This window comes from Vicia villosa, linkage group LG2, assembly GCF_029867415.1.
Source record: "Vicia villosa cultivar HV-30 ecotype Madison, WI linkage group LG2, Vvil1.0, whole genome shotgun sequence".
Lineage (NCBI taxonomy): Eukaryota > Viridiplantae > Streptophyta > Magnoliopsida > Fabales > Fabaceae > Vicia > Vicia villosa.
This window is the reverse complement of record NC_081181.1, coordinates 195,816,824-195,842,425: the sequence shown is the minus strand read 5'-3', so window position 1 is coordinate 195,842,425 and position 25,602 is coordinate 195,816,824. Positions and strand designations below refer to the sequence as shown.

The 25,602-nt window shown below is 37.3% G+C and overlaps 1 protein-coding gene across 1 annotated transcript; it reads right to left on the bottom strand.

Annotated features, from left to right (window-relative positions):
• Positions 1-19,830: 19,830 nt before the first annotated feature.
• LOC131653465 (probable serine/threonine-protein kinase At1g54610) lies at positions 19,831-25,376 on the bottom strand. Its single transcript, XM_058923606.1, has 8 exons — positions 24,202-25,376; positions 23,325-23,609; positions 22,798-23,115; positions 22,252-22,479; positions 21,607-21,707; positions 21,220-21,334; positions 20,516-20,986; positions 19,831-20,332 (listed from the first exon to the last, which is right to left on the bottom strand). Exons 1-8 carry the CDS (start codon positions 24,619-24,621, stop codon positions 20,123-20,125), a joined length of 2,148 nt encoding a protein of 715 aa, XP_058779589.1. The 5' UTR covers positions 24,622-25,376; the 3' UTR covers positions 19,831-20,122.
• Positions 25,377-25,602: the final 226 nt, after the last annotated feature.

Below are 25,602 nucleotides of genomic sequence, written 5' to 3'. Positions count from 1 at the left end.
GCTAGCGGCATCCTTACCTCATTAACATCACTTACTAGGATCTGATCATCACATGACTCAATAGCATTAGTCGCACCAGCATGAGGAGGCATAGGATTATTCTGAACATTAGGACCAGTAGGAGTGAACGAAATGAGTTTGTCATCGAGAAGATCCTGGACTTTGTATTTTAATGCTTTACACTTTTCAATCGTATGGCCTGGAGCGCCTGAATGGAATTCACAACGAGCATTAGCATCATATCCTGGAGGAAGAGGACTAGGCGGAGGGCCCATTTCCCGGAGTTGCACCAACTGACCAGCAAGTAATTGGGGAAGGAGCTGGGCATACGACATCGGAATCGGATCTATACGCCTATCAGGGTATCTCTGCCTTTGTGGAGCTCTTTGACCTTGAGGCCTAGGATTCTGTTGACGGTTCTGAGGAGCAGCAACTTGTTGTTGTGGTACGAAAGGCTGTTGGGGTGCCATCCATGGTTGTGGAAATGCAGCAGCGTATGCCTGAGGGACATATGGACCAGGAACAGCATAAGGCATCGGATAATAAGGGGGTGGAACAGCAGAATATGCAGGAGCTCGGCTTTGGTCAACAGAGGCAGTGCTAGTCTCACCTTCCTTCTTCTTCACAAACCCAGAATACGGCTTCTTACCATTACCACTTGAGTTGCTAGGACTAGTAACACCCTGAATGGTACCAGCTTTTACACAGTTCTCAACCCGTTCACCAATGATGACCACATCCGAGAAGGACGGAGAAGTATTACTAACCATGTGCTGAAGGTATGGCCCTTTCAGAGTACCCATAAACAGATCAATCAATTCTCGGTCAAGAAGAGGAGGTTGAACTCGAGCAGCAAGTTCACGCCACCTCTGGGCATATTCTTTGAAAGATTCTTCAGACTTTTGTGACATATTTTGCAGTTGAGCACGGCTAGGAGCCATAGCAGTATTGTAGTGGTATTGTTTCAAAAAGGCATCAACAAGTCCTCCCCAAGTACTGACATTGGCCCTCTCAAGTTTCATATACCACTCCAACGGGGCTCCTGTGAGACTGTCCTGGAAGAAATGCATAAGCAGAGGTTCGTTCTCGGCGTGAGCGGCCATCTTACGACAGTAAGAACGAATGTGAGTTTCCGGGCAGGTAATTCCCTTGTACTTATCAAAATCTGGCACCTTGAACTTCGGTGGAATAACAATTCCAGGTACTAAGCTCAAAGCAGCGGTATCGAAACTCGAAGTTTTAGCAACCTCAATGGCCTTAAGGCGTTCTTCGAGAGCTTGGTACATCTTAGCAGTCTCAGTCAACTCAGCAGTAAGATCATGTTCAAGATCAATAACCTCATGGTGGTCGTCCACTACCTTTGGTATCCCCTCAACAGGAATCTCCTTAGTCTTTACTCCCCCATCAGCAGAGTTGGTAGGAGTGTCTTTGATTAGCCCAGCAACGCTCTTTCTGAGCTCTTCCTGTCCTTGGACAACGACATGGAGAGTCTCCATAAGTTGGGTCATTCTTTCCCCCATAACATCCATATCCCTGCGGAGGGCAGCTTGATTCTGTTCAAATTGTTCCATGATTCTCTCGTTACTCCTGGTGCGGTAAGGATGTAAGAAAGTCAGCTTCGTCGTCGGAAAAGAAATCTGTGCTGAAAGGGACCCCAATTAGTTCCTTGCACAATAACCTGAAAATGCAATGTGATAATGTGAATGCATGAGTGCATGTGTGCGTATGACGTGATGTGCCATTTTCAGAGTATCCAAGATTTAATATTGATCCAGAATAGCTAACAACGTGACAAAAGATAAGTATCAAGAGAAACTAGTTCTTTTTCATTCATAACAGAAATTTAAACTTTGGGCAAGCCATACATCAACAAGATAGTTCAACAAAGGAAATAAAAGACCCCATCCAACAAGTCTGGTGGTGGTCGAGACATACAAACTCAAACATCAATCCATCTGAACATAGAACAGAGGTCCTCCTTGTCTGAAGTGCTCGTCACTCCACTTCTTGGTTTCATCAAACAGTTTCTTGGTTGCTTCTCGATCTCTTCCTTTAAGAAGGCTTTGAATCACCTCATCTTTGCGAAACAAATGCCCATCCAACTTCTTGCAGCACTCCCTAAGTTCGTCACATCCTTTACATTCTGGGAGATAATCTTTCTCAGGTGCATTCTCCATACTTGCCATTTGATCTCTGAGCTTGACATTCTCTTCTGTTAGTCGAGCAGAGCGGAGGTGACTTCCTTTCAGCTGTGTTTCGACTGCTATTCTCTGAGTAGTCTCATCTTCCAGTTTCTTTTTCATAGTCCTCAGCTGATATTTAGTCTCTTTTTCTAACTGGAGCTTGCAGGCCTTCAAGTCTTCTCTGTACTTTTGCTTGAGCTTCTCTTCTGCCTCTTTTATGGCCTTTTTTATGATCTTCTCGTTATCCTCGACAATGATAGTGGTAGCTTTTTCACCCCTTTCAGTTCTAGTCCTCTTTTGAACTCTGGAAGATCCTCCTTTCAACATTTTAACCTCATGTGCTAATTCAGCCCTTTTCTGATTCACCAAGAAGTACTCTATCTTAGCATCTTCCCCCTTCTCACGCAACCGGATGTTTTCCACATGTACCTGGGTATAGTCTTCAGCTGGCACGGTGGCAATCAAAACTTCAGGTGGTTGTTCATACAATGGTTTAACCTTCGGGAAAGGCAACAGGCGCTCCTTGACTCTATCTTTCACCCAATCAGTGTAAGCTTGTTTAGCAACGGCATTCTTCCCTCCTAAGGAAGTTCGGTCATCTGTATGAATACTATTCCAGGCGCTCCTCACTTTTTCTAGACCCTCTGGATCAGCCCCTTTCTTAAAGCAAACGGATTCGAATATTTCCTTGTCTAACGGCTTGTCCTTTAGTGCAAAACCCAACTGGCGCAGCGCTAGCCTCGGATTGTAATTGATAACTCCCTTCGTTCCTATGAGGGGAACGTTGTCAAAACTACCACATCTAGTAATAACTTCCTCTATCCCTTTCCCAAGGTGATACCAAACGATGTCATTCGCCGTAAGCCCCATGATCCTTTGAGGCCATTTCTGTGAGTCTCTTGTTGTGACAAACGGTCCACTTTTAGGCAAGTGTGAAATGAACCACTCGTATAACAACGGTAAACAGCCTCCAACGGCTCCCTTCGTCCCATACCTGGAATGAACAGCATAATAAGTATCTGCCAAGAGAGTAGGCACGGGGTTTTGATCCATAAAGAGGCAAATGGCAGTGAGATCGACGAAATTCGGGATATTCGGGAACAACACCAAACCATAGATCATAACAGCTAAGAGAGCATTGAATTCTTTCCATTTCTTCTCAATAACCAGGGCATCAGCTTTTCTCATCAGAAATTTAACATAGAATCCGTGGGTTCCACCATTAGGCTTCCAGTTATCTGTAACATCTTTCATGCTCAAATAAAGAGCACCAGCAATTCGGTCCATTTTCGGTTTCTCAGGTACACATACAAAAGGAATCCTGTGTTGAACCTTAATCTTGAGGATGTCAGCATATTCTTCAAGGGTTGGTGCCAGTTGGTAATCAGGAAAGGTGAAACATCGTAACTCAGGATCGTAGAACTGAAGAAGTGTGTATAGAGCCCATTCATCAACCCGAGAAGTTAGCATATGTAAGATGTGGCCATATGTTTTCCTGAACTCATCCAAGTTTTGCCCAGTAACTGAAGTACTCAAACGAATCAGAGGCGTTATATCCTCACGGAAGAAACTGCAGGTGAAAGTACGCCTAGTAACCTCTTTGGTAGCGATCACGTTGTTAGCCATTTCAAGTGAAGAAGATAATAACCTTGGATACCCTGAAAAAATGGCATGCACATGAGAAATAATAATACTTCTTTTCTTTCTTTTTCTTTTTTACATATCTTTTCTTTTCTTTTCTTTTCTTTTCTTTTCTTTTCTTTTCTTTTCTTTTCTTTTTTTTTTTGAAAGGTAAACATGCCATGATGTAAATGATGCAATGGAGATTTCCCCACATAGGAGAAGTGTGTGTGGCCTCTGGATGAGATCGGACGTTGCAGGATCAAAGGTCCGGCATAGGCACAGTGAAACCATAAGAACACAAGTCACCAACAGAACGGTCACCAACGGTACCTGTCATGTATATCCCACCCCACTCACAGGTGAATCTAGGTCAAGGTAGGTCAATGGCTTCCAGCGTTATCAGTTCTCCTGAAACACCATCATTGTCGCAAATACATGCCAACAACGGTATCTCATTTGAACCTCGACTGGTCGTGGGTCTCATGATCGCAATCAACAGAACCTGACATTCTGTTGGCGTCATGACTATCCACTCTATCCTAGGTATCCTATGTGTCACTCTGGCCTGGGTATTGGGCCTTTTACCTCATAGAACATCCCCACCCAACCTGCAAAACAGAACACAAGACCCCAAGGAGCACAAAATATAATCCATATGCATGATGTGCAAGCAGAAATAAACATGATATGCAAGCAGAAAATAAACAGGATATGCGAAACATAAAATAAATACATAAAATAAATAAATGCACGTATAGACAAAACATAGCACACCCAGTAAATAAACAAACAAACGGATAGGCTAGGATCGACTCACTAAGGATGGACCAGCAACAGGTCTAGCAACATCCCCAGCAGAGTCGCCAGCTGTCGCACGCTCGCGAAAAATGAACAGAGTCGCCACCAATATATTTATCCCATAAGGGAAAGGAATATCAGAAAACCTAACAAAGGAAGGAACAGGGTCTTGCGACCAGAGAATCAAGGTACGGGAGTCGGTTGCGCGAGGGGAAGGTGCTAGCACCCCTCACGCCCATCGTACTCGATGGTATCCACCTATGTTTGTTTCTATCTAAAGGGTGTATAACTATGTCTATGTCTAAATGCAAAATGAATGCAAAATGTAGGGAAAACAAGGAATTGTACTCGCACGGGCCCTACCCCGCTGCCTACGTATCCTTTTCAGGAATCAGAGTTACCGTAGCTCGGCTAAAGATTTTCTGTTTGTTTTGTGTTTTTTAGTTGGGCGGAGTCAACGTTCACGTTCTTGCATAAGGGAAGACCTACGATGCGTACGAACGGAAATGACATTGCCCTTAGGTGCCAACGAGGCAAAAGAAAAAGAAATGATTGGTTTGTGTCTTTTAGGGTAGATGAGTGATGAACAGTTCCCAATACCGGGCCACTCACCGCTTTCTCTACTTTGCTTTAGTCTGAACCATTATTAGATGTTTTAAAGTGTTTTTGGTTGTGTATTTTTTAAGGGGAATTTGTTTGCGAGTCGAATCACATAAAATGTATAATGATCGAGAAGCAGATTAGGGAATGAATCCCACTCACTTCCATCCCATTATGTAATGTTCGAGAAACAGATTAGAGAATGAATCTCACTCATTTCTCTCCCATTAATTAATGTTTGAGAAACAGATTAGGGAATGAATCCCACTCGTTTCTCTCCCATTAAGTAGTGACCGAGAAGCAGATTAGGGAATGGATCCCACTCGCTTCTATGCCACTAAGCGATTGAGAAATAGATTAGGGAATGAATCCCACTCATTTCTCTATCACTTGCTTAATGTGATTCGCATCTTCCGTTTATTAATGTTTTAAAGAGTTGAAAAGAAAAAGAATGCAATAGGGAACTAGATCTAACATTCTAATCTATGTTATTCTAATCTATAAATGGCCCTAAGGTCAAGGATAACTATCCTATCTCAATCCCTCTTAACAAAGAAGGAAGAGTCTAAGGGAGCATGGCAAGCAATAGTAAGGAGTAAGCAACATTAAAGCAAGGAATGAGAGGCTAAGCATGGAAACAAGAGAAAGAAGCCCCAAGTCAGTAGCAAAACATGGGATTGAATGTCCCAAATCAAATACAAAAGCATCACGGTACCCTACAAAAACATCCACAAGAAGTCGTCAAAGCATCGCATGCATCATTACTTACCAATTAGCAGGCAAACATCAATTAATCAAAACAAAAGCAAGTGAACACAATGAGCTAGGCCTCAAGTCAGTAGCAAACTCAATCATCTAGTTCTAATATCCTATATTAATCTATATTAGTCAATTAGCATGAAGCAATACAAAACTCTAACCAAAACTAGACAACACTAGGTTAATACTAGCTAAACGGTTTCAAATTGTGAATGAAGTTAGAAACATGCAATCAAATGGTACAAGTCAGTAGCAAATAGCCTATACTAGATGCCTATACAACCACAAAGTCATACCAAGAGGTTCCACACAAAATTACGGGTCATTTGTACAAGTTGTTAGAACAAGATTTGTTCTGATCAATTATCTTAGTTTTGATGATAACAATAATATGAATTTTGCTTAAGATAATATGGTACTCTAATCCAATGCAATTTCCCTTTCAGGAAATATATAAAGAGTACGCATAATTCAGCGCTCAGAAGCTTTGTCTCAAAGGGTTCAGTATGCAACATCAGAACATGGTCTGGCAAGACATCAGAAGATGGTCGAAGCAGAATCAGAACATGGGTCTATGGAAGCATCAGAAGAACATGAGATCAGAAGCACTGAAGCTCAGAAGATGGTATCACGCTCAGAAGCACTTCAAGGTCAGAAGATCAGAAGATGCTATGCACCAAGCTGTTTGACTCTGATGATATTCAAACGTTGTATTCACAAACATCAGATCAGAAGAAAGTACAAGTGGCAAGCTACGCTGACTGACAAAAGGAACGTTAAAAGCTATTAAAGGCTACGTCAGTAGACACAGCGTGAACAAGGCTCGAGGTAGTTGACAAAAGCGTATAACATTAAATGCGATGCTGTACGGAACACGCAAAGCATTAAATGCATTCAACGGTCATCTTCTCCAACGCCTATAAATATGAAGTTCTGATGAGAAGCAAGGTGAACAAATTCTACATCTATTCTGTGAATATCAACTTGCTGAAACTCTGTTCAAATCAAAACTCAGAATCTTCATCTTCATCAAAGCTCACTACATTGCTTTTGTAATATATTAGTGAGATTAAGCTTAAACGTTAAGAGAAATATCACAGTTGTGATTATCGCTTTTAAGAAGCATTTGTAAACTCTTAGAATTGATTACATTAAGTTGTAAGGAACTAGAGTGATCGTGTTGATCAGAATACTCTAGGAAGTCTTAGGAGTGAACTAAGCAAGTTGTAACTAGAGTGATCGTGTTGATCAGTAGACTCTAGAAAAGTCTTAGAGGGTATCTAAGCAGTTGTTCCTGGAGTGATCAGTGTGTGATCAGAAGACTCTGGAAGACTTAGTTGCGGACTAAGTGGAAAACCATTGTAATCCGTGCGATTAGTGGATTAAATCCTCAGTTGAGGTAAATCATCTCTGCGGGGGTGGACTGGAGTAGTTTAGTTAACAACGAACCAGGATAAAAATAACTGTGCAATTTATTTTTATCTGTCAAGTTTTTAAAGCTACACTTATTCAAACCCCCCCTTTCTAAGTGTTTTTCTATCCTTCACAAGTTACGGTGCAATCGTCAACCAAAAACAAGTTATTTACATGTGCGAAAGAAAAATCGAGTAAAATGGGAAAACATGATTTAAAATTTTCAATTCCAGGTCTTAGGACCTCTAAACATCCCTAATTATATGTACAAAAAGGAACCAACATTATTGCATGAATGCATTTCAATTTGAGAGCACAAACGTCACAAACATCTATTAAAAACGCATGTTAATCGAGTCAAACAAAGCTAACCAAATACCAATCAAAACAAAGAATTAGGAGTTCATTTTTCTTACACATCATCATGGGTTAGCCTACTGAAACTATACAAAATATGGTGATTAAATTCTGATCCTAAGGTGTTAAACGAAATCACTTTGCGAAATCTATCAAAACCGAAAGAAACATGAATATACTAAAGTAAATGATTTATTGAAGATGGCAAAACAATTTCTAAAAATATACAAAAAATATCACAATTATGTACACACGTGAAACTATCTAAAACATATTTTTATTGGTTTTTTATTTCAATTAAAATAGATTTATGAATCAAAAGTTATGGAAGAAACACAATTAAAAATAAAATCTAAATCTGTCTAGAACTAGGGGTGTGTTAGTATTTTTGGCTGAACTGAAATTAGTACAATGGTGCATGGGCCTAACACAGGGGGTGTAAGGAGCGCTCGCAGTGAGGCCCAACAAATGCAAAAACGTGGCCCAGCATCACACACCCTTCCATTTTATTCCTTCACCAATATTCTCAGCATGTTATTTTTTATTATGGTCCTTTTTCAAATGAACGTGACATGGGGCATGGATAAACTCAGCATCAATTGGTCATACATTCACTTAACAAATAAGACAAAAACAGAACTAAAAGACCACTCAGGAATTAACACATCACCTACTAATCATTATAATAAAAACGAAATAGCCAAAATAATGGGAAACGAACCACTGGTTGTGCGCCACGTAATCCCCTCATGCAAACAAAGGGAATAGAACTCAGACGCCGGAGAGCATCTCCGGTCGTCTTCTCCGGGGAATTCCGCCGCCGGAGCTCGTCTTTCTTGCCCAGAAATCAACGAAACCAACATGATTCGATTCGTTTTCCTTCACTGAGTCCGGATCTGGACTCCACTTTTGATAAACGTTCCTCCAAATCCATAACCGAATCCCTACCTTAAACCCTAACTCTGCTAAACACAAATCTAAGCACAGCAACGCGTGATTCCTACAAGGCATAGCATCTAAACACGTCTTTTCAGCACTCAAACGAATCAACATATCACATAAACGAAACGAGTTCACGGTTCAAACACACCAAACAAAATGCGTAGCACTCGATGCATGAGGCTCATTCGTATGCTACCATGACGTTCATAGGATTAGAAGGCGTACCTAAACGAGATCTTAGATGGACAGAAAGAAGATCTCCACTACTTGTTCTTGAATCTTGATTTGTGCTTGTAGCGGCGTGATAACCGTGGTGATGATTCTGACTAGATGAGGAGATTCGTATGAACTTGTTGAAGACGAAGGCGTGATGACTCTTGTGGCAGTGATGGTGGAGCTGAAGATGAGGAGGATTCAAGTTGAATCGAGGAACTGCGGATTGACGGCGGTCATGGAGGTATTGTGGTGGTTAAAGTTTGTGATGGTGGTGGTTGCTGGTGGTGTGTGGCGGTGGCTTTGGATGAAGTTTGTTACAAAATGTAACAAACTTCTGAAGGTGATTGATAGCGAGAGAGAGAGTGAACCGAGAGAAAGAAGAATGAGTGTGGAAAAATGAGTGTCTTCTCTTGAATCTTGTGAAGAGATTTCTATTTATGTAGTGAGTGCATATGGCTTATGGTGAGGACGAGTGTAGTGTATAATTCTTCTTCAACACTTAGTGAGCAAGCATGGTAATTGGAGTAAGTTTGTAGTGAGCTTTTCCACTTATCAACTTTGCATGGTGGAATATGGTAAGTGATGACTGATTGTGTTGCATCAAACAAGCACCATGCGTACGTCTCACTTTGGGTCCACATTACTTTCTCCTTAGACATTTTTATGACACAAACTTAGGCTCATTGTAACAAGGTGATGGAGATGAAGGCTTCTGATGTTGGTGATTTCTTGAGATAGGGCTTAGTGTGGGAATTAAGTGATCTCAAACTTGGAGTGTTACTACTACCAATGCTTATGGTGTGCATGACATAAATCTGACCCACGTCTTATTCAAATTATAACTCGGTGAGGGCGTGACTTTAGGTCCCTATATCTTTTCCATCACATGTTCAATTATCCTGATCCACGACCCAATGCAAAGAGGGCATGGCAAAGAATGATTCCACACCAATGTTGATCTCAATGGACATCCGTGGGCCTCTAAAAATGACTTTGAAAACCGCACGCCAGGTGTTTGTTGGAAGGCTCACGCGTGACCTGGAATTTTGGCCTGGCTGGATGCATGTTCTTGACTCTGCGAGGAGGTGACTTTGGAGCTTTGTAAGTGAATCAATACTTACCCAATGGCTTCAATTCTCGTCCCATTGTGTAGAGGACATGGCAAAGAATGGAAGAATACCAAGTTTGCATTTGTAGAGTTCCTGAATTGCCCTAGAATTGGCTTCAAAGCTGGCACGCCACGTGCTTGATGAAATGTGTCACGTATGACCAGAATTGTGCCCAGCTTCATGACTTGCATAAATGGATTTCTTCAATCTTTGAACTCTTATATCTCTCAAACCACGCTTCAAATGAAAATGTTCCAAACTATAAAGTTGTAGAGAGCTATGATTAGAGCATTTTTCATGTTGTGACTTTTCTGAGAAAATGGCTGTTGACACGTGTAAACTGATGCTGAAGTGGACTGATCATCATGCCTTAAAATGCCAAAATAATTTCTAAGTATGAAAATTTCCATTTTTAGCCATATTTCCCAAAATGGGAACTTTGACCAATTCTTCCTGACTTTATTATTCCTTTGACTTTTCTTGATTAATTTTCCACCAAAAGTCAATATTTGCATAATTTCCCGGTTTTGACCCAAAAGTCAACTGTTCCGATTTTTCCGACTATTGATGAAATTCCCGATTACATCTTTTCCAGTCAAATCCAGTCAAACAAACACATCCACATAGTCAGTACGAGAAGCTCTTCCACACATAGAAGCCCTTCTTGATTAAATGTTGACCAGACAGTCAACTGGTTGACTTTGGTCAAAGAAACCCTGATTTTGGAGACCAGATGATTTGCAAGCTTGTGCCCTTCAATCAATGCCCTGATTTGAAACAAAGAGACACCCCAATCCAGGAGGACTTCAATGAACAGAGAGCCACATGATTATACCTCAGTTTCCACATTCTCTGATCAAACTTCTTTGCAATGGGGTTTTCTCTTGCTAGCCTTTGAATAGTGCCCATGGTATGCATGCATGGGTATGGATTATGACCTAAGTGATGTATGTACATGAATGCAAAGCCTAAGCCAGTTAGCAGTAAAGGGGTAGGACAAATTTGGGGTATGACAATTCCCAAATGTTATCTTTAAGTAAGATGGGTCTTATAGGTTTCCCCTCTACTAGACGGGCGAACCCTTTTCCATCACAGGATTTTTGTTGGCCAAAATTAGTGATACAGAGAAGGATGTAGTGGAATTCTTGGAGATATTCCATAATAAGAGGGTGAAATATTTATTTAGATACAAAATATATTATCCTATGTTATTCAGCTTCTTAGTAAAGGTGTTATCCTTCTGAAAGTATTTAATATTGATTTTTTTAACACATGTTTACACTCCCATCTTTTTTATTTTTACATAGAGTATGAATTATATTTCAGTTGCTGATAAAAAATAATGATGGCATAGACCAAAGTTCTCTGGGGTGAGACTCAGAATGTTCATCACAGTGATCTTGTCAGCTTCCAAACTCGTATAACCAAGAAGAGAGAGAATGGGTTGGGGAAATTAGAGAAGTTCATTCCCATAAACACTTTTTACATGTCATTTATATGGAGGGTACAAAATCACCTCAGACAATAGCACGGTTAATCCTGGCAAAAAATCCAATGACTGTAGACGTCACTGCTTCAATTGATCTAGAGTCGGGAGGTGTCATGGTAGAGATTAGTAGTCACGAGCAGGGTCATTCCTCTTCCGCTCTGACTCTAGGGCATAATCATTTGTGGGACAAAAGATTTGATGGGTTAGTATACCTTTATGACCAGCTTAACGTCAACCAAGACGTGGAGAAGGTTAGCTTTGTGGGAGAGTAAAAGATTCTCCAACTCTTGTTCGCTCAATAGGAGAATGGCCTGAAAGCTGAGTTAAAGAAGATAAAAGAGAGCCAAGGGGTTAATTAGGTGTTGTTGACCTCGCCCAATGAAAAGATACACTACTACAAAACGCGTAAACAATAATACTATGGTCATCGCGGTTCTTCACTACACCATGGTGACATCTCTAAAATAAAGCGCTACCATATTATTTTTGTTTTTTTTATTAAAAATCAATTGTATATTACAACAGTTCAACAGCCAACGTGGTAAAACCATAAAGCTTTCATGGGTTCGAACCTTAGAGCCATCATATATATATATATATATATATATATATATATATATATATATATATATATATATATATATATATATATATATATATATATTATTCCTTTAATGTTAAGGCACATCTTTTCTTTTTTATTTATTTTTATATAAAAAAAGTTAAAGGGATATGACTACGGTTGGTACGTTCCACCGTTGTGCTTCATACGTTAAGGTCATATTCTTCTGACATCTTATTGTTAGATAGTTCCCCATTATCTCGTTTCTTGTATGTTTTTTTTGTTGATTAATTGTTCTCATTTTTTCAGATTTGTCTTCACTACCTTAACAAAGACCATACTTCATCTAGTTTGAGATACAATGAGAAGAAATATAAGAAGTTTGAAGTTGTTGTGTAAGCTTCTTCCTCCTTATATTTCTTCGTCATTTCTTTACAAACTAGATTAACTTCAGAGTTGATTCCTGTTCCACGATTAGTTTCATTAAAAGGTGCATCCTGAAAATTTATAGTATATCTTTTCCATACACCTCACTTAAAATTTAAATTGAAATAGATACTATAATCTAAAAATTAAATTATATTTGAAAACCAACTTAAAGAAACCATTGTTTTCAAATTACATGTGTCTCATCATTCATTTGATGTTCTTTTACATATACATTATCGTATAATGACCTGGCTCCTCAGATGCATCATTGTCTTTGATTATAGTTAAGTTTCATTAACTACAAGAAATTTAACTAAAATTGAAGCAAACGATATATCTAAGGAGTTAGACCAATAACCCACAATATATATGTAAAAGAGCATGAAATGCACGATGAGACACATGGAATCAAAAATAATGGTTTGTTTAAGTTGATTTTCAAGAATAGCTTAATATTCAGATTATAGACTTCTTCATCAATTTGAAAGCTTGTATTTCTTTAGTGAGGTGTATGGAAAATAAGAAATCTACATATTATATAATAAACTTTGGGCATTTTTCACAAAGGTTATATATTGTAATCATGAACAAAGGTCATTTATGATTTACATAATTTGTGTTGTTGGGTTTCGAACCCAGTACCTATGTGTTAGTATCACAACAGTTTATAAGTATAACTAATGTGCTAAGTGGCACGTCCTTCCTTTCAATAACGGTTTCGAGACCGTGATAGAAATAGCGAACTTACAACCACACCCTACTTAACAACCGTATGATCTGCGTGATGGTGCCCTTTTCCAACCGCTGTGAAAGGGGTTTTACATAGTAGTGATAACTTCTCTTGAGAAGGACTTGATGGATGCTCACAACACTCTCTAAAAGATGAAGGAATAGAGGATTTCTTCACAAAAAGACAAGAAGTCCTTCGAGACGTCCTTTAAAAAACAAAGTGCCTAACATGAGATAGACTTGGGTGGTATAAAAAATTACTTGGATAACGCTCAAATAGAAGGCTCAAAATCATCTTGCATAATGGCTACATTATCATTGTCCTTACCACCATAATTGTTATGTCGATTATGGCACACTTTTCATGTGTGACCTTCCTTCTTACAGTGATAACACCTAATTGCAGAAGTATCACCGCCATAAGATTTCTGCTGACCTTTAGCCATCTTCTTTTCAAACTTACCATCTTTCTTTGAGAATTTCCCCTTAACAGATAAACCTTCGCCAATAGACGATGGTTTATGCTTCTTTCGTTCGTTGAAATCCATAGGGTACGAGGCTGATAGAACTTCTTCAAAAGTCAAGGAATCTCTTCCATACAAGAGATTTTCTTTGAAGTGAGCATGAGAATATGGTAAAGCACACAACAACAACAAGAACAACGTTTGATCTTCATCATCGATCTTTATATATATATATATATATATATATATATATATATATATATATATATATATATATATATATATATATATATATATATATATATATATATATATATATATATAAAAGAGTGTATGAAGTAGGAGGATAATTTTTATAATGAGAGAAGAGAGAACAAATATCAACCATTAGATTAATCAAAAACTATTTACTAAAATATTAATGTGGCTATTAGTTTCTCTCTCTTGAATCCAATGGTTGATATTTATTCCTCTCTCTCTCTTTCTATCTCTTAAAATAACCAAGTATTGAAAAAAAAATACACAAATAATCATGTTTTGGAGAAAATTACGCAAACAACCATGTTGTAGAAAAAGTTATAAAGGAGACGCCAAATGAGATTGCTCCTCCTCTTAAAAGTATAAGGGAGACGCCAAATGAGATGGCTCATCCATGCATGATTTTTTGACTTAGCCAAATGAGATGGCGACACCTCATAAAGTTATAAGGGAGGCGCCAATTGGTTTGGCTCCTACATACATTCGTGTCTTCTATAATAATGACACTAATGCATGTGGGAGTCAAACTAATTGGCGCCTCCCTTATAATTTTATGAGGTGTCGTCATCTAATTTAGCTAAGTTAAAAAGTAGTGCATGGAGGAGCCATCTCATTTGGCGCCTCCCTTATATTTTTAAGAGGATGAGTCATTTCATTTGACGTCTTTTTAATAACTTTTTCAGAAACATGATTATTTGCGTAATTTTTACTGAAACGTAGTTATTTGTATATTTTTTTTCTATATTTAATTATTCAAAAGAAAAATTCTGAGATGGTGTTTGAAAAAAACCAAGTGTCACGTTGATTAAAAATAAGGATTAAGTATAGTTTATATAAAATAACAACTCTTATCTTATAAGTCAAATCGGTTTTAAAATGACATTGCAACCCTATTTAAAAATGGTTATTGCTAAAGCAAAATCCAATAACTACTTCCTCTTTTCTACTTTTTAAACAGTATCTAATGACTATTATAATTTGACCTTTTATTTTAATTGATTTTTATTTGTAGGCACCGACGTGAATCAATCCAGTCCACACTTCACACATGTGTATATCAAGTAATAATGCAATTATAATACTCAATCTTTGTTCTATAAATGCATGGACAATACGACGTGCAATTTAATATTATTTGCCTCTTTGGCTTTGTCATATTCTAGTTCCTTCTTACAGAGGCTACAAAATTTTCTATATTTTCTTACTTTCCTATTTTATTTTGCTTCAAATTTTCAAAAACAATTGAAGGTATCTTCATTTTAGTTATTCAAAAGTATCCGTTTTTTATGGTTTTAATAGTATTATATATTTTTGTTTAAAAAAATATTTAGCAAGAAATTTTAAAAATATTTCAAATAGTAAATTAATTTAAATAATATTTACAAAAATTATTTTAAATATTTTAGCTTTTTTTTATATTAAAATTTTAAAAAACCACTAAAGTTTAAAATTATTTTGAATAATTTTTTATAAAATATATTGTTAAGATATAATTTTTAAAAATAATGTAATTTTGATTATATTTCAATTTTCAATAATGTTAATTTATTATTGGATATTAAATTTATTTTTTTTAACTTTTTCAAAAAAATATTTTGAAAATAAAAAATAATTTTTTTAAAACTAAAAAACAAAAGGAAATCAAACAATTATTTATATTTATGCATTAATACGAAAAAAAATTAAGTGGCAAAAGTAGTGAAAAAGAAGATTTTTAACTATAAATTAAAAAAAAAAACATATTGGGCTCCAAGTCCATACCAATAGGTCTAATTTAAGGAATTGCTTATCCCACCCTAGATATCCTAAATGATGGAAAAACCATCTATAGAAATTTTAAAATATTTCTTTGATTTTGAAAATATATTTTTAAAGGAACTTTGAGTATTACAAAATTACGCCCCAATTAAGAGTTATCCCCATATTTTTTTAAAATTTATTCGAAGATGCACCTCCAGAGCCACTACATGGTCATTCAATGAATTATTCACAAGCATTCTCTTTTGACATAAACTGATTTGGAGATGCAACTGCGCCATATTCACACCAAACAAAATCTAGAGATGCATATTCGTATTCACACAGAGTAATTTTTTTTTTACTTTGTTTTAGGGATGCGGTGATGAAATGGACGATGTATTATATATATTATCATATTCAATTTTATATAAATTAAACCATACACTTTCAAATTAATAGGAAAATGACATATATAAATTAATAAATTTAGAGTACACAATGAAGTCAAAATAAAATACCCGATAATAGTGATTCTATTACATATATTATATAATATTGTGTATGACAGACTCGGACCCCCTGTTCCTACGTTGCCTCCTCTACTACAGTGTATTTCGTGCCTCCCCCCAAGGCATCTAGAACATCTCTCACCTCAGAGTCATCAGGAAAGAGTCACATGTCTATACCCGCCTGCCCATGCTCCATGATACGATAATATCTAGGTAACACATCAACAACATGATCTGCCATATCCTGCGCCTCCTCTAGTATCTCCTGGTAAGCTAGCCTATGTGGATCTCCCGGAGCATCTAGTGTCATATATGAATGTCACACTCTGAAATACCATTGAATATAGTCGTCTGCAGCATTCCACTCGCTAGGAACTATGGTACTTCGTCCCTCATCTTGTATCAGATAATTAAGGTAATCATCAAACATGTCATCCATATCTCTATGTGTCATAGCAGGAGGAGCAGACTCGAAAAGGACCCTGGGAACAAACTGCATGTACCTGAACTGTCACATGAATTGCAGGCCAACCATCCAGAGTAGAATGCAATCTCATCCTAGGGAAGCGTCTCACGGTGAGCGACGTGCGCATGAAAGTGTATATCCTCTGCTACCTATGGCTAAGATACGCTTTGTATGGCTTTGTCGCCTGATTCCTTTTGAGCGGGATGAATGCAGAAGTACGTGGCATATTCTTAGTGTAGGTCGGAGCACATGGCCATCCGGATATGCGTAGGAAGTGTTGGAGGATCCAAGCCTGAAAATGGTACATATGAATCATTAGTAATGGCATCGAAAAAGTGTTATGAAAATGACACACAAACACTAAAAGATGCAAAATATTATTGTCAACAGTGTGATGTTGTCTGTCATCTTTTTAGTATTTCACATACAACCTTTAACTAATTTGTAGTATAGCTAGACCAAACAAGCGGCCCCTCGGTTGTACTGATGGATCTATTCCAAATCAGGAAGTATCTCAGGTAGACCACATCAACATAAATGGCACTCTTGTATACAAAAATGGATGTGACACTCAAGTACAACAGGTATACTCTCAATGCAGATGTTATATGTTGCACAACCTATTTATCATCACCAGCGGCCTAATCTGCATCATGCAGTAGTTGTGTATACAACCTCTCGAGGGATCGAAACCTAGCATGATCCCTTCGGGTGGCTTCTAACTCTTGCAGGACATCTCGTGGATCAGCTCCCAGATAGTCTAACATCATCTCCAATGCGTCATCTCTGTTGTGTTCTAACAATCTCCTCGTGATCAGAAGATGCAGCATATATGGGACATCGTCTAGTGTGATAGACATCTCACCTTATGGAAGATGAAAAGATAAAGTCTTTGAGTGTCATTTCCCTACAAACCCAGGCAATATACCATGGTTAACCATTACGTAATTGATCCTACACAAATCTCTCAGCCCAGATAGTTGCATCACATCGTGAAACCACTACTCATCAGACTGCGGCAGACAAATAATCGACTGCTCATGTTTGATGCATTTTAAAGCATCGCAGTCCTGCCGAAAAATAAATCATGTCAGAAACTTCGAATATTATAACATACATGTTTTTCAAAGAATGAATACATTTGAATTTTATCTTTTCGTCCTAGACATGTCTGGCGGCATAGTCCAAGCATATAGGCGGAAGTGATAACTCGGACGGGCCTCCTCCAAACCTCTCGGGAGCCTCGGCTGCCTCTGGTGCCTATTGTGCCTCGGGTTCCTGAGTAAGTGAAACACGTCTCATACAGTGAAGACGGAGACAGAGATGCATGAGCCCCAGAAATTGACGCGTCCACATCAACCGGACTAGACACAACATGTGTCTGCGAGTGTTTAACCAGAAATTTGGTAAACAAACGCTAGTTTCTTTTTGAAGGTTATTTTGTGGAATCAACTAGTAAATTCCAGGACTTGTTGCTATGTTCTTGTTTTGTGTAACTTTGACTCGTATCAAATGCAGAAAACTTGAATGTAAATGAAGAAAACAATACAGAATTTTAAAGCTTAACTGAAATAAAGGCATTAAAAGAAAGCAGTAAATGTATGTAAAGAACAAACTAGAATGTTAAAATGATTGCATAATAATTAATTTGGTACGCATACGTACATTCTCAGAAAATTAGACTCGTTTCTCATTTTGTGTGCAGAGATTGAGTTTTGTCATTTTGTAATGTAGAAATGCGGACCCTAAAACTACTAACATTAACTTGCTTAAATAGGAATTCTAAAAATAAACTGTCCTAACGGTCGACTAATCACATGTCGACACGTGTCCCATCCATGCAGCTCTGTCCTTGAGAAAACTCCATGTGTTTCTGACGAGAAACTGCCCAACAACCGTTTGTTTTAAACCTAAGGAGTTTTAGACCTCAAACCCAGTTTTTTTTCTGAAATGACTTAAGTCTTTTATTTTGCTAAGTATTTCAAAGGCTCTTCCAGTCGATGACCCGCTATACTGAGTCGAGCGTCTTCGACTAATGTTTCAAACCTCTTCGCCGATTATAATGACATGCTCAAAAGTAGAAAGTCAAAATCTTTAGGTAACAGTGAGGCTCAGGCTCTTTCCCTCTGAACTGATGCATGTTGCGCAACTCTGTCGGGCATCAATCTCTCTTGCTTATCAGTCATGATGCCTATGAATAAATCACACAAGCATTACACAAATGAAACACAATGAGATCAAGTCAAACAATGTAGACTAATAAAATCCAGAGATCCATCTCTGGATTCTGGGATCAAAACGTTGTAAACTTCTGGAGATGCATCTCCGTAAAGTTCTGCAACTCAAATAAACAAAAATGGTGGAAATGCAGTCCATTCAACATCCAAAATAATGCACTTATCATTTAAACTACCTATCAAACACATTTCTCATTTAAATAACATATCTAAACTACCTATTACATAACCTAATGCTCAATTCTTACAAATGTATATAGAAATAAAAAAAAAAAGTATAGAAAAATAAAAAAATTTACCAATTACTGGTTTAGTTTGATGTTGAGTGAGCTATTTGATCGATTGGATGTTGATGGCAGAACTGTAATTACTTTTGGCATAGCCTTAAAGCCTGTTTCAAGAACCAATGTATTTAAAATGCATATGGATATGCATTTCTAGAATCTATGTGTAATTTTGATTTTTCACTAAGATGGAAAAATAATGCTTAGGTTGCCTTAAGCAATTCCCCTGATTTAAGGGAAGGGGGAGAAAGGCTTATGATTTAGAAGATTTTGATTTATCTATCTTTTTACTCTTTTGTTAAAATGTATTTTTCTACAACTATGTAATGACGTGATTGACTCAAAGTATTCACCAATTCTATTGATGATTTTTGTCAAAGAACTTAATTGCCCATTCTGATAGATATCAATGTATTCACCAATTTTATACCTATCAATTTATTATAGGCTAGATATCATTAAACACCATAACAAGTTATTTATTTATGCAAAAATAACAAGTAATCCTCCATAAATTCAGTGTGATACAGAATTGTATGCATCTAAACACAGACTGGTAAGTGTACCAAACCAGAATTTGGCTATAGAGGCAACCATCTACCTACCAAAATGCTAAAGCAATAATAATGCATCATGAAACAAAAAGAGAAGATTGCATACACATACTTAGTGATCTTCCCAATAATGATTAATTACTTTTATCATAAGTTAAACATAAGGAAGACATTGTCCCCCAATATTCTTAAGCTCAAGGTTGTTAAAAGCTTTACAAAAGGCCATACAAATTGCATCTGTAAGTGGTAATAAAATAGATCTGATGAGCTATGGAAGTTTCCTAACATATGGCCAAGGGGGAACATTGATCTCAAGGAATAATTACAAGGAAAAAAGGAAAAATAAAAATGTATTCTTAATCTTAATGAAGATGCTTTTTTGCTGCATCTGATTCTACAACTCAACGACCAGAAACAAATAATGAATTGCTTATCTGGTTCTGGTTCCCTTCAGCTTGGAGTCTTCGCATTTTTGCCTTGTCTAGACGAGCTCTTCTGACCGCTTCTTGAATTTGGCGGTCGTGGTCTTTCAACATCTGGTCCATGTTGCTCGATGGAACAAGCAATGGACCAGAATAATGAATTTTATAACCTTTTGAACCATAACCAGCCTGCAGCATAAGTGTTTAATTAAGTTGTTTCTCCAAATATAGGACGGAAAATTGAAAACCATAAATGAAAATAGAAACCATTTTTCTCAAACCAAAGAGACCCTAAAACAACAAAATATAGAAACAGATTGTACATATATGAAGATAGAGAAGGTAGGAAAGGGAGAAAATCCAACTACTTACAACATTTGGGTCTTTGCTGTTGCTTTTCGCTTCTTCTTTTTGAGAAGCATGTACATGATGCTTCTGATTTTGATTTTGTTGCATCAATGATTCTGATGCTTCCTTGAAGGATCCTGGAAACCTGGTAATTAGTTTTGGAGCCTCCACTTGTGATGATCCAGAACTTTCTCTGCGATCGTCAGACAGCATACTTCTCCTGGCTGCAACTAAGCCCGAGATTGTAGATAAGTCGCCGCCCACGGAAACCTTTGGAGCATCGTCCTGATTCTTCCCAGCTTTTGCCCAAGCAGCACGGTGGGTAAGTGGACCTGAATGTGAGGCTCTTTTATGTTGATTTGCTTGGGGATCAACACTTGCTTCTGCAACTTGTGATGGTCTAGGGGGTTCAATAGGAAATCCAGAACCAGCTTCTTCAGGATGAGGGTTAAACTTCTCACTCCTACTTTGAGAATAGTTCTGACCTTGTCTCTTCTGTTTAAAAAATATATGTTTGTTTTCGACATAAGAAATACAGATGTGGAAAAAATGAAAGATTAAACAGGAAGAGTGCATCCAAAAGATATTTTATACAATTGAAAGTTGAAAGGACTAACTGATCATAGTGTCTATCCAAAATACATAAACAGAACAATATCATACATAAACAGCAACGACAAATCATCGTGACCAAGTTGGGTTAGCATTGGAGTTAAATATGATTTTACCTGCATTGAAACGACTAGTTCAGCATTGGCATCAGGTGCGGGTACAGCTCGAGATTCTCTTACTCCTCTTCTCTCAGGATCATGTCTCTGGCCTTTGCTTCCTGTTGCCCCTTGTCTAAAATAATAATGAACAAAACTATAAACAAAATTCTTACACTAAACTTTAGCTGCAAAGGAGCCCAAAAACCTAAGCTAACAATTCAGTAGAATTACCAAGCATCGGTAAGATTTTTAGAACTGGGTATAATTCGGCTTGTTATATTGATAACATATATACACCATTATGCTATGAATGAAATTATTTTAATATACGCATTAAAAAATAGTGGAATGGATGCTTGTAAGTTGACATACTCCAATGCATAGTCGCCAAATTTGAACACTTACCGTCTAGCTTCTTCGTCCCGTACTTTGGCATCAAATTCTTTGCTAGGAGGATACTTTGGCAAGCTTGAAGGATCACAAGGTAGAGGCTTTATTGAGAAGAACTGAATTGTAAAATAAAAAGAGATAGTCATTAGCAATGCATGCTGAAGTTTGAAAACAATACTCTCCAACCAAAGAAGCAATGCAAATCTTCACTTTATGCATACTAACAATTAAGAGATAATAAACACATAACTATGCTGATATACATGGTAATTTTCATGAATACACATGACAAAGAGACAAACGGGAGGAGGTTTATGACTATGCATTGCCAGTTTAAAATGTTTTAGATCACATCATATATAATTGTGTAGCCACTTTGTTATATCTCTTCGTAAAATATCTCAACAAATATCTTCCTGATGATATATGATTGGATGAATATGCAAACCATTTTGAAATGGTCAGTGCATAGTTATAAACATGTATATATGCACCAATATGAAATCAAGACAATAGAATTGCTTTTTCAGATGAACACAAAACCTACATATGTAAATTAAGTCAAATTGATGTTTTTAATAATACAAGCACCCACTGTTTATATAAACTGTTTCATTGAAAGAAAAGACTAAACAATATAAAAGACATCAATTTCCACACCTCACTCATCAAAGCAGATGCTGAAGTTCCGCGATCAGCAGGGTCTATGGACAAGAGTGTCTCTATCAGTTCTATTGCAGGTGCAGGAAAGTCCTTGAATGTTTCAGCAACACAACGCCTATATGGTTGTTGAGGCTTAAATATCGTTGCATGAGGCAATTTTGATTTTCTCCAATAGTCCTCGGAAGGCGAACCACAAAGTTTAAAAATTTTATGTAATTGCTCCACCTACAAGACAAAGTTGTAGTTTCAAATTATTTCATTATAGAATCAAGTTTCATGCACATGACCATAAAAGAACAAGTAGTCAATTGTAAATAACATAATATTTATGGATTGGTGTATTTTCAAAAACTATCAATAGTTTATTGTTAACTCAGCTTAGGAATTTTGAAGAATGGATATTCACAATAAACCATAGTCAATCTTATTTTTAGAAATTTTGAAGAATGGATATTCACAATAAACCATAGTCAACTTTAACAGATGAAATGAAGAAAAATGATAAAATACAACATTTGAATGGGAACATCTAAGCGAACATACCTCAGTTCTACCAGGCATTATAGGCTTGCCAGCATACAGCTCAGCAAGTATGCAACCGGTACTCCATAAATCTACAGCAGTGGCATAGTAAGTAGCCCCAAGTAAAAGCTCGGGTGGCCTATACCAAAGTGTGACAACTCGGCTTGTGAGTGGCTGATTTAGATTGGGATCAAAAAAGCTCGCCAAACCAAAGTCTGCAATTTTCAATACTCCATTGTTGTCAATCAAAAGATTTGAGCCCTTAATGTCACGGTGCAGCACACCACGGCTGTGGCAGTGATCAAGACCGCGTAAAAGTTGCTGCATGTAACATTTAACCTGCCAAAACAAAATGAAAAACAAATTAGATCCTATTAATCTGTTAGTCTTCGGTGGAAATTTAATCCTTTAAAATAGCACATATAAGTACAAATAGAAGAAATGGTTGAATAGCACATTGAAGAATAATTAGTGGCAGCAACATGTGATAGGTTACATTTCCAGTAAAATGTAGAGAGAAATGAAAAACAAGAAGCTTCCGAAATTACCTGTGATTCTGTAAACTTGAGTCCAGGATGTGAAGCAAGCCCAGCCAAGTCATGCTCCATGTACTCAAACACAAGGTATAAACTGCACGACATCCTTGATGTAACCAAGCCTTCCAGTTTAATGACATTTGGATGGTCAAGCCTACGTAGAATGTGAATTTCCCTTGCCATGAAGCGAACACTCTCAGGTTCCAGATTATCAAACCTCACTTTTTTCAAAGCAACAATCTTTCTTTGTTCAAGATCACGGGCTCTATAAACATTACTATAAGTTCCCTGACCAATCTGCACATCAGAGAGACGAAATGTTTATCATTTGTGACAAAACAGCTACAGAAGCTAGTTTTCACATTGGCATAACAAGGAAATCAAGGAGAAAAGATAACTGTAGAACAGTGTTGTTAAATAGCAGCTATAGTAGAATTTGAACAAATCGCTATTGTTCCATGATGCGTATTTAATACAGGGTTGTCAAATAGTGGCACTATAGTATTGTAGTGTAGCAGAATTTGAACAAAGCGTTGTTTTCTACTATCCATGATTGACAGCACTTCTGTAGAAATATTTAAAAGCTACAAGTAGACAAGCCCTATATTGGTTTCTCACCATTAGCTTTTCAAAATCAATTGCCACCACAGGTATAAAGTAGATTTTGCAATGTATAAAATTGAATGACAAAAGGAGGCAAAAAGATTAGGAAAAGCTACCATTAAACAACTAAAGAATATGAAATTGACATTTTTTAACATTTAAATCAAAACACTACTGGCCATTGCAAATGTAACAAAAGCAAAGGGGAAATAGTTTATCTTCATCAATCAAAAAAAGCATTGTCAATGTAATTAAGCAGAGTGATAGATAACAAAAAGAATCATACTTTATCCAATTTCTCAAAAGAATCAGCGCGCCGTGGCAGCCATCCCTTGATTGCTTCACCAGCAACAGCAGCCAGCCAAGACGGCCATCCAGCCGCGACATGTTCCCCTTCCATGGCTTTCGGAACAGTTCCATTCCCAGGATGTTGAGCAACAACATACTCCATTTTCTCCCTCTTCCTTTCAAAATTATCTCCATGAACTCTAACCGACCCATTCCCTTGTCCTTGCTTATCAATCAACGCCGTCCTCGCATCATTGTTACTATCACCTCTATCCTTCACCCTATACACTTCCTCCCTCCTTGACGAAGTCCCTCTACTAGACACACGCGAATCAACCACAGCTTTGTTCGACAAACGCTCCCTCGGACTCTCATTACTATCCTCAATTGCAGAAGGCTTGCAACACATACAACCCATTATACACAACAAATCACCCCTCCCCAAAAAACCAAACTTTAATATCAATTTCCACCCCTCAATAACATTCCCAATATCTTTATCCTATAATACTCTTTTCAAGTACTTAAATATCACCCAAATATTAAAAATTAAAAAAAAAAACTATATTTTATGAGAAAGTACACAATGTTAGCTACAATAGCAACCAAGTATCCACAATCTCACCTCATCTAAAATTTGGTCACAAATCACTAAACCCTAAAAACCCAATAAAATACAAAAACCTAACCAGCTAAAAAAGACTCAAGTTCAACAAATCAAACCATACAAATCTAAAAAATCATTACTTTATACTCTACCCACTTGAAGAACACAACTAAAAAAAACTAGAAATGAGAGTTAATTGCACAGTACAACAATTTCACAAGCAAAAAACTAATGCAGAAGATAACAAAGACTTGTAATTTACAACTTTACAACAACCAGATCCTCTTCAAAAACCAGCTGAAAATGAGAATTTGAAGGTTCTATAGAATTAAAGAGAAAGAGTGAAAAGGGTAAAATTGGAAGTTGAGAAAAGATGAAGGGGTTGAAGGAAGAGAGCATGGATCTAGGGCAAAGAGGATTGAGAGAAGCGTGGGAGAGTGTTATGGAAGATGAAGAAATGGAACTAACTACAACAACGTAGTAAAAAAATGAATAATAATAATGTTATGTAAAAAAAAAAAGAAAAAAAAAACATGAATGAATGAAAAAAAGAAAAAGGAAAACAAAATGAATATTAAATGTTGTCGCGGCGCATATTTATGTTGCGAAGAGAGTGTCCCCTGCAGTGCAGCTTTCTGTGACCCAGCGCATCGGCACGTTCTTCTTTCCTACTGCTGTATCTTCACGCGCCAAAAAATATATCATTATTATCAATTTTTTGTTTTCATGAGTTAAATATAGAAACTTTGTTATCTAATTATAGATTGGGAAGGATGAAGTAGCCACTTTGAT

What these genes read in the sequence shown, in the direction of transcription:
- LOC131653465 (XM_058923606.1), bottom strand. Translation starts at nt 24,621, where the DNA reads ATGGGTTGTATGTGTTGCAAGCCTTCTGCAATTGAGGATAGTAATGAG. An exon ending in CATCTGCTTTGATGAGTGAG is followed by an intron (nt 21,708 to 22,251) that starts GTGTGGAAATTG and finishes TTTACAATTCAG; the next exon opens with TTCTTCTCAATAAAGCCTCT. An exon ending in CGGGACGAAGAAGCTAGACG is followed by an intron (nt 21,335 to 21,606) that starts GTAAGTGTTCAA and finishes TTATTATTTTAG; the next exon opens with ACAAGGGGCAACAGGAAGCA.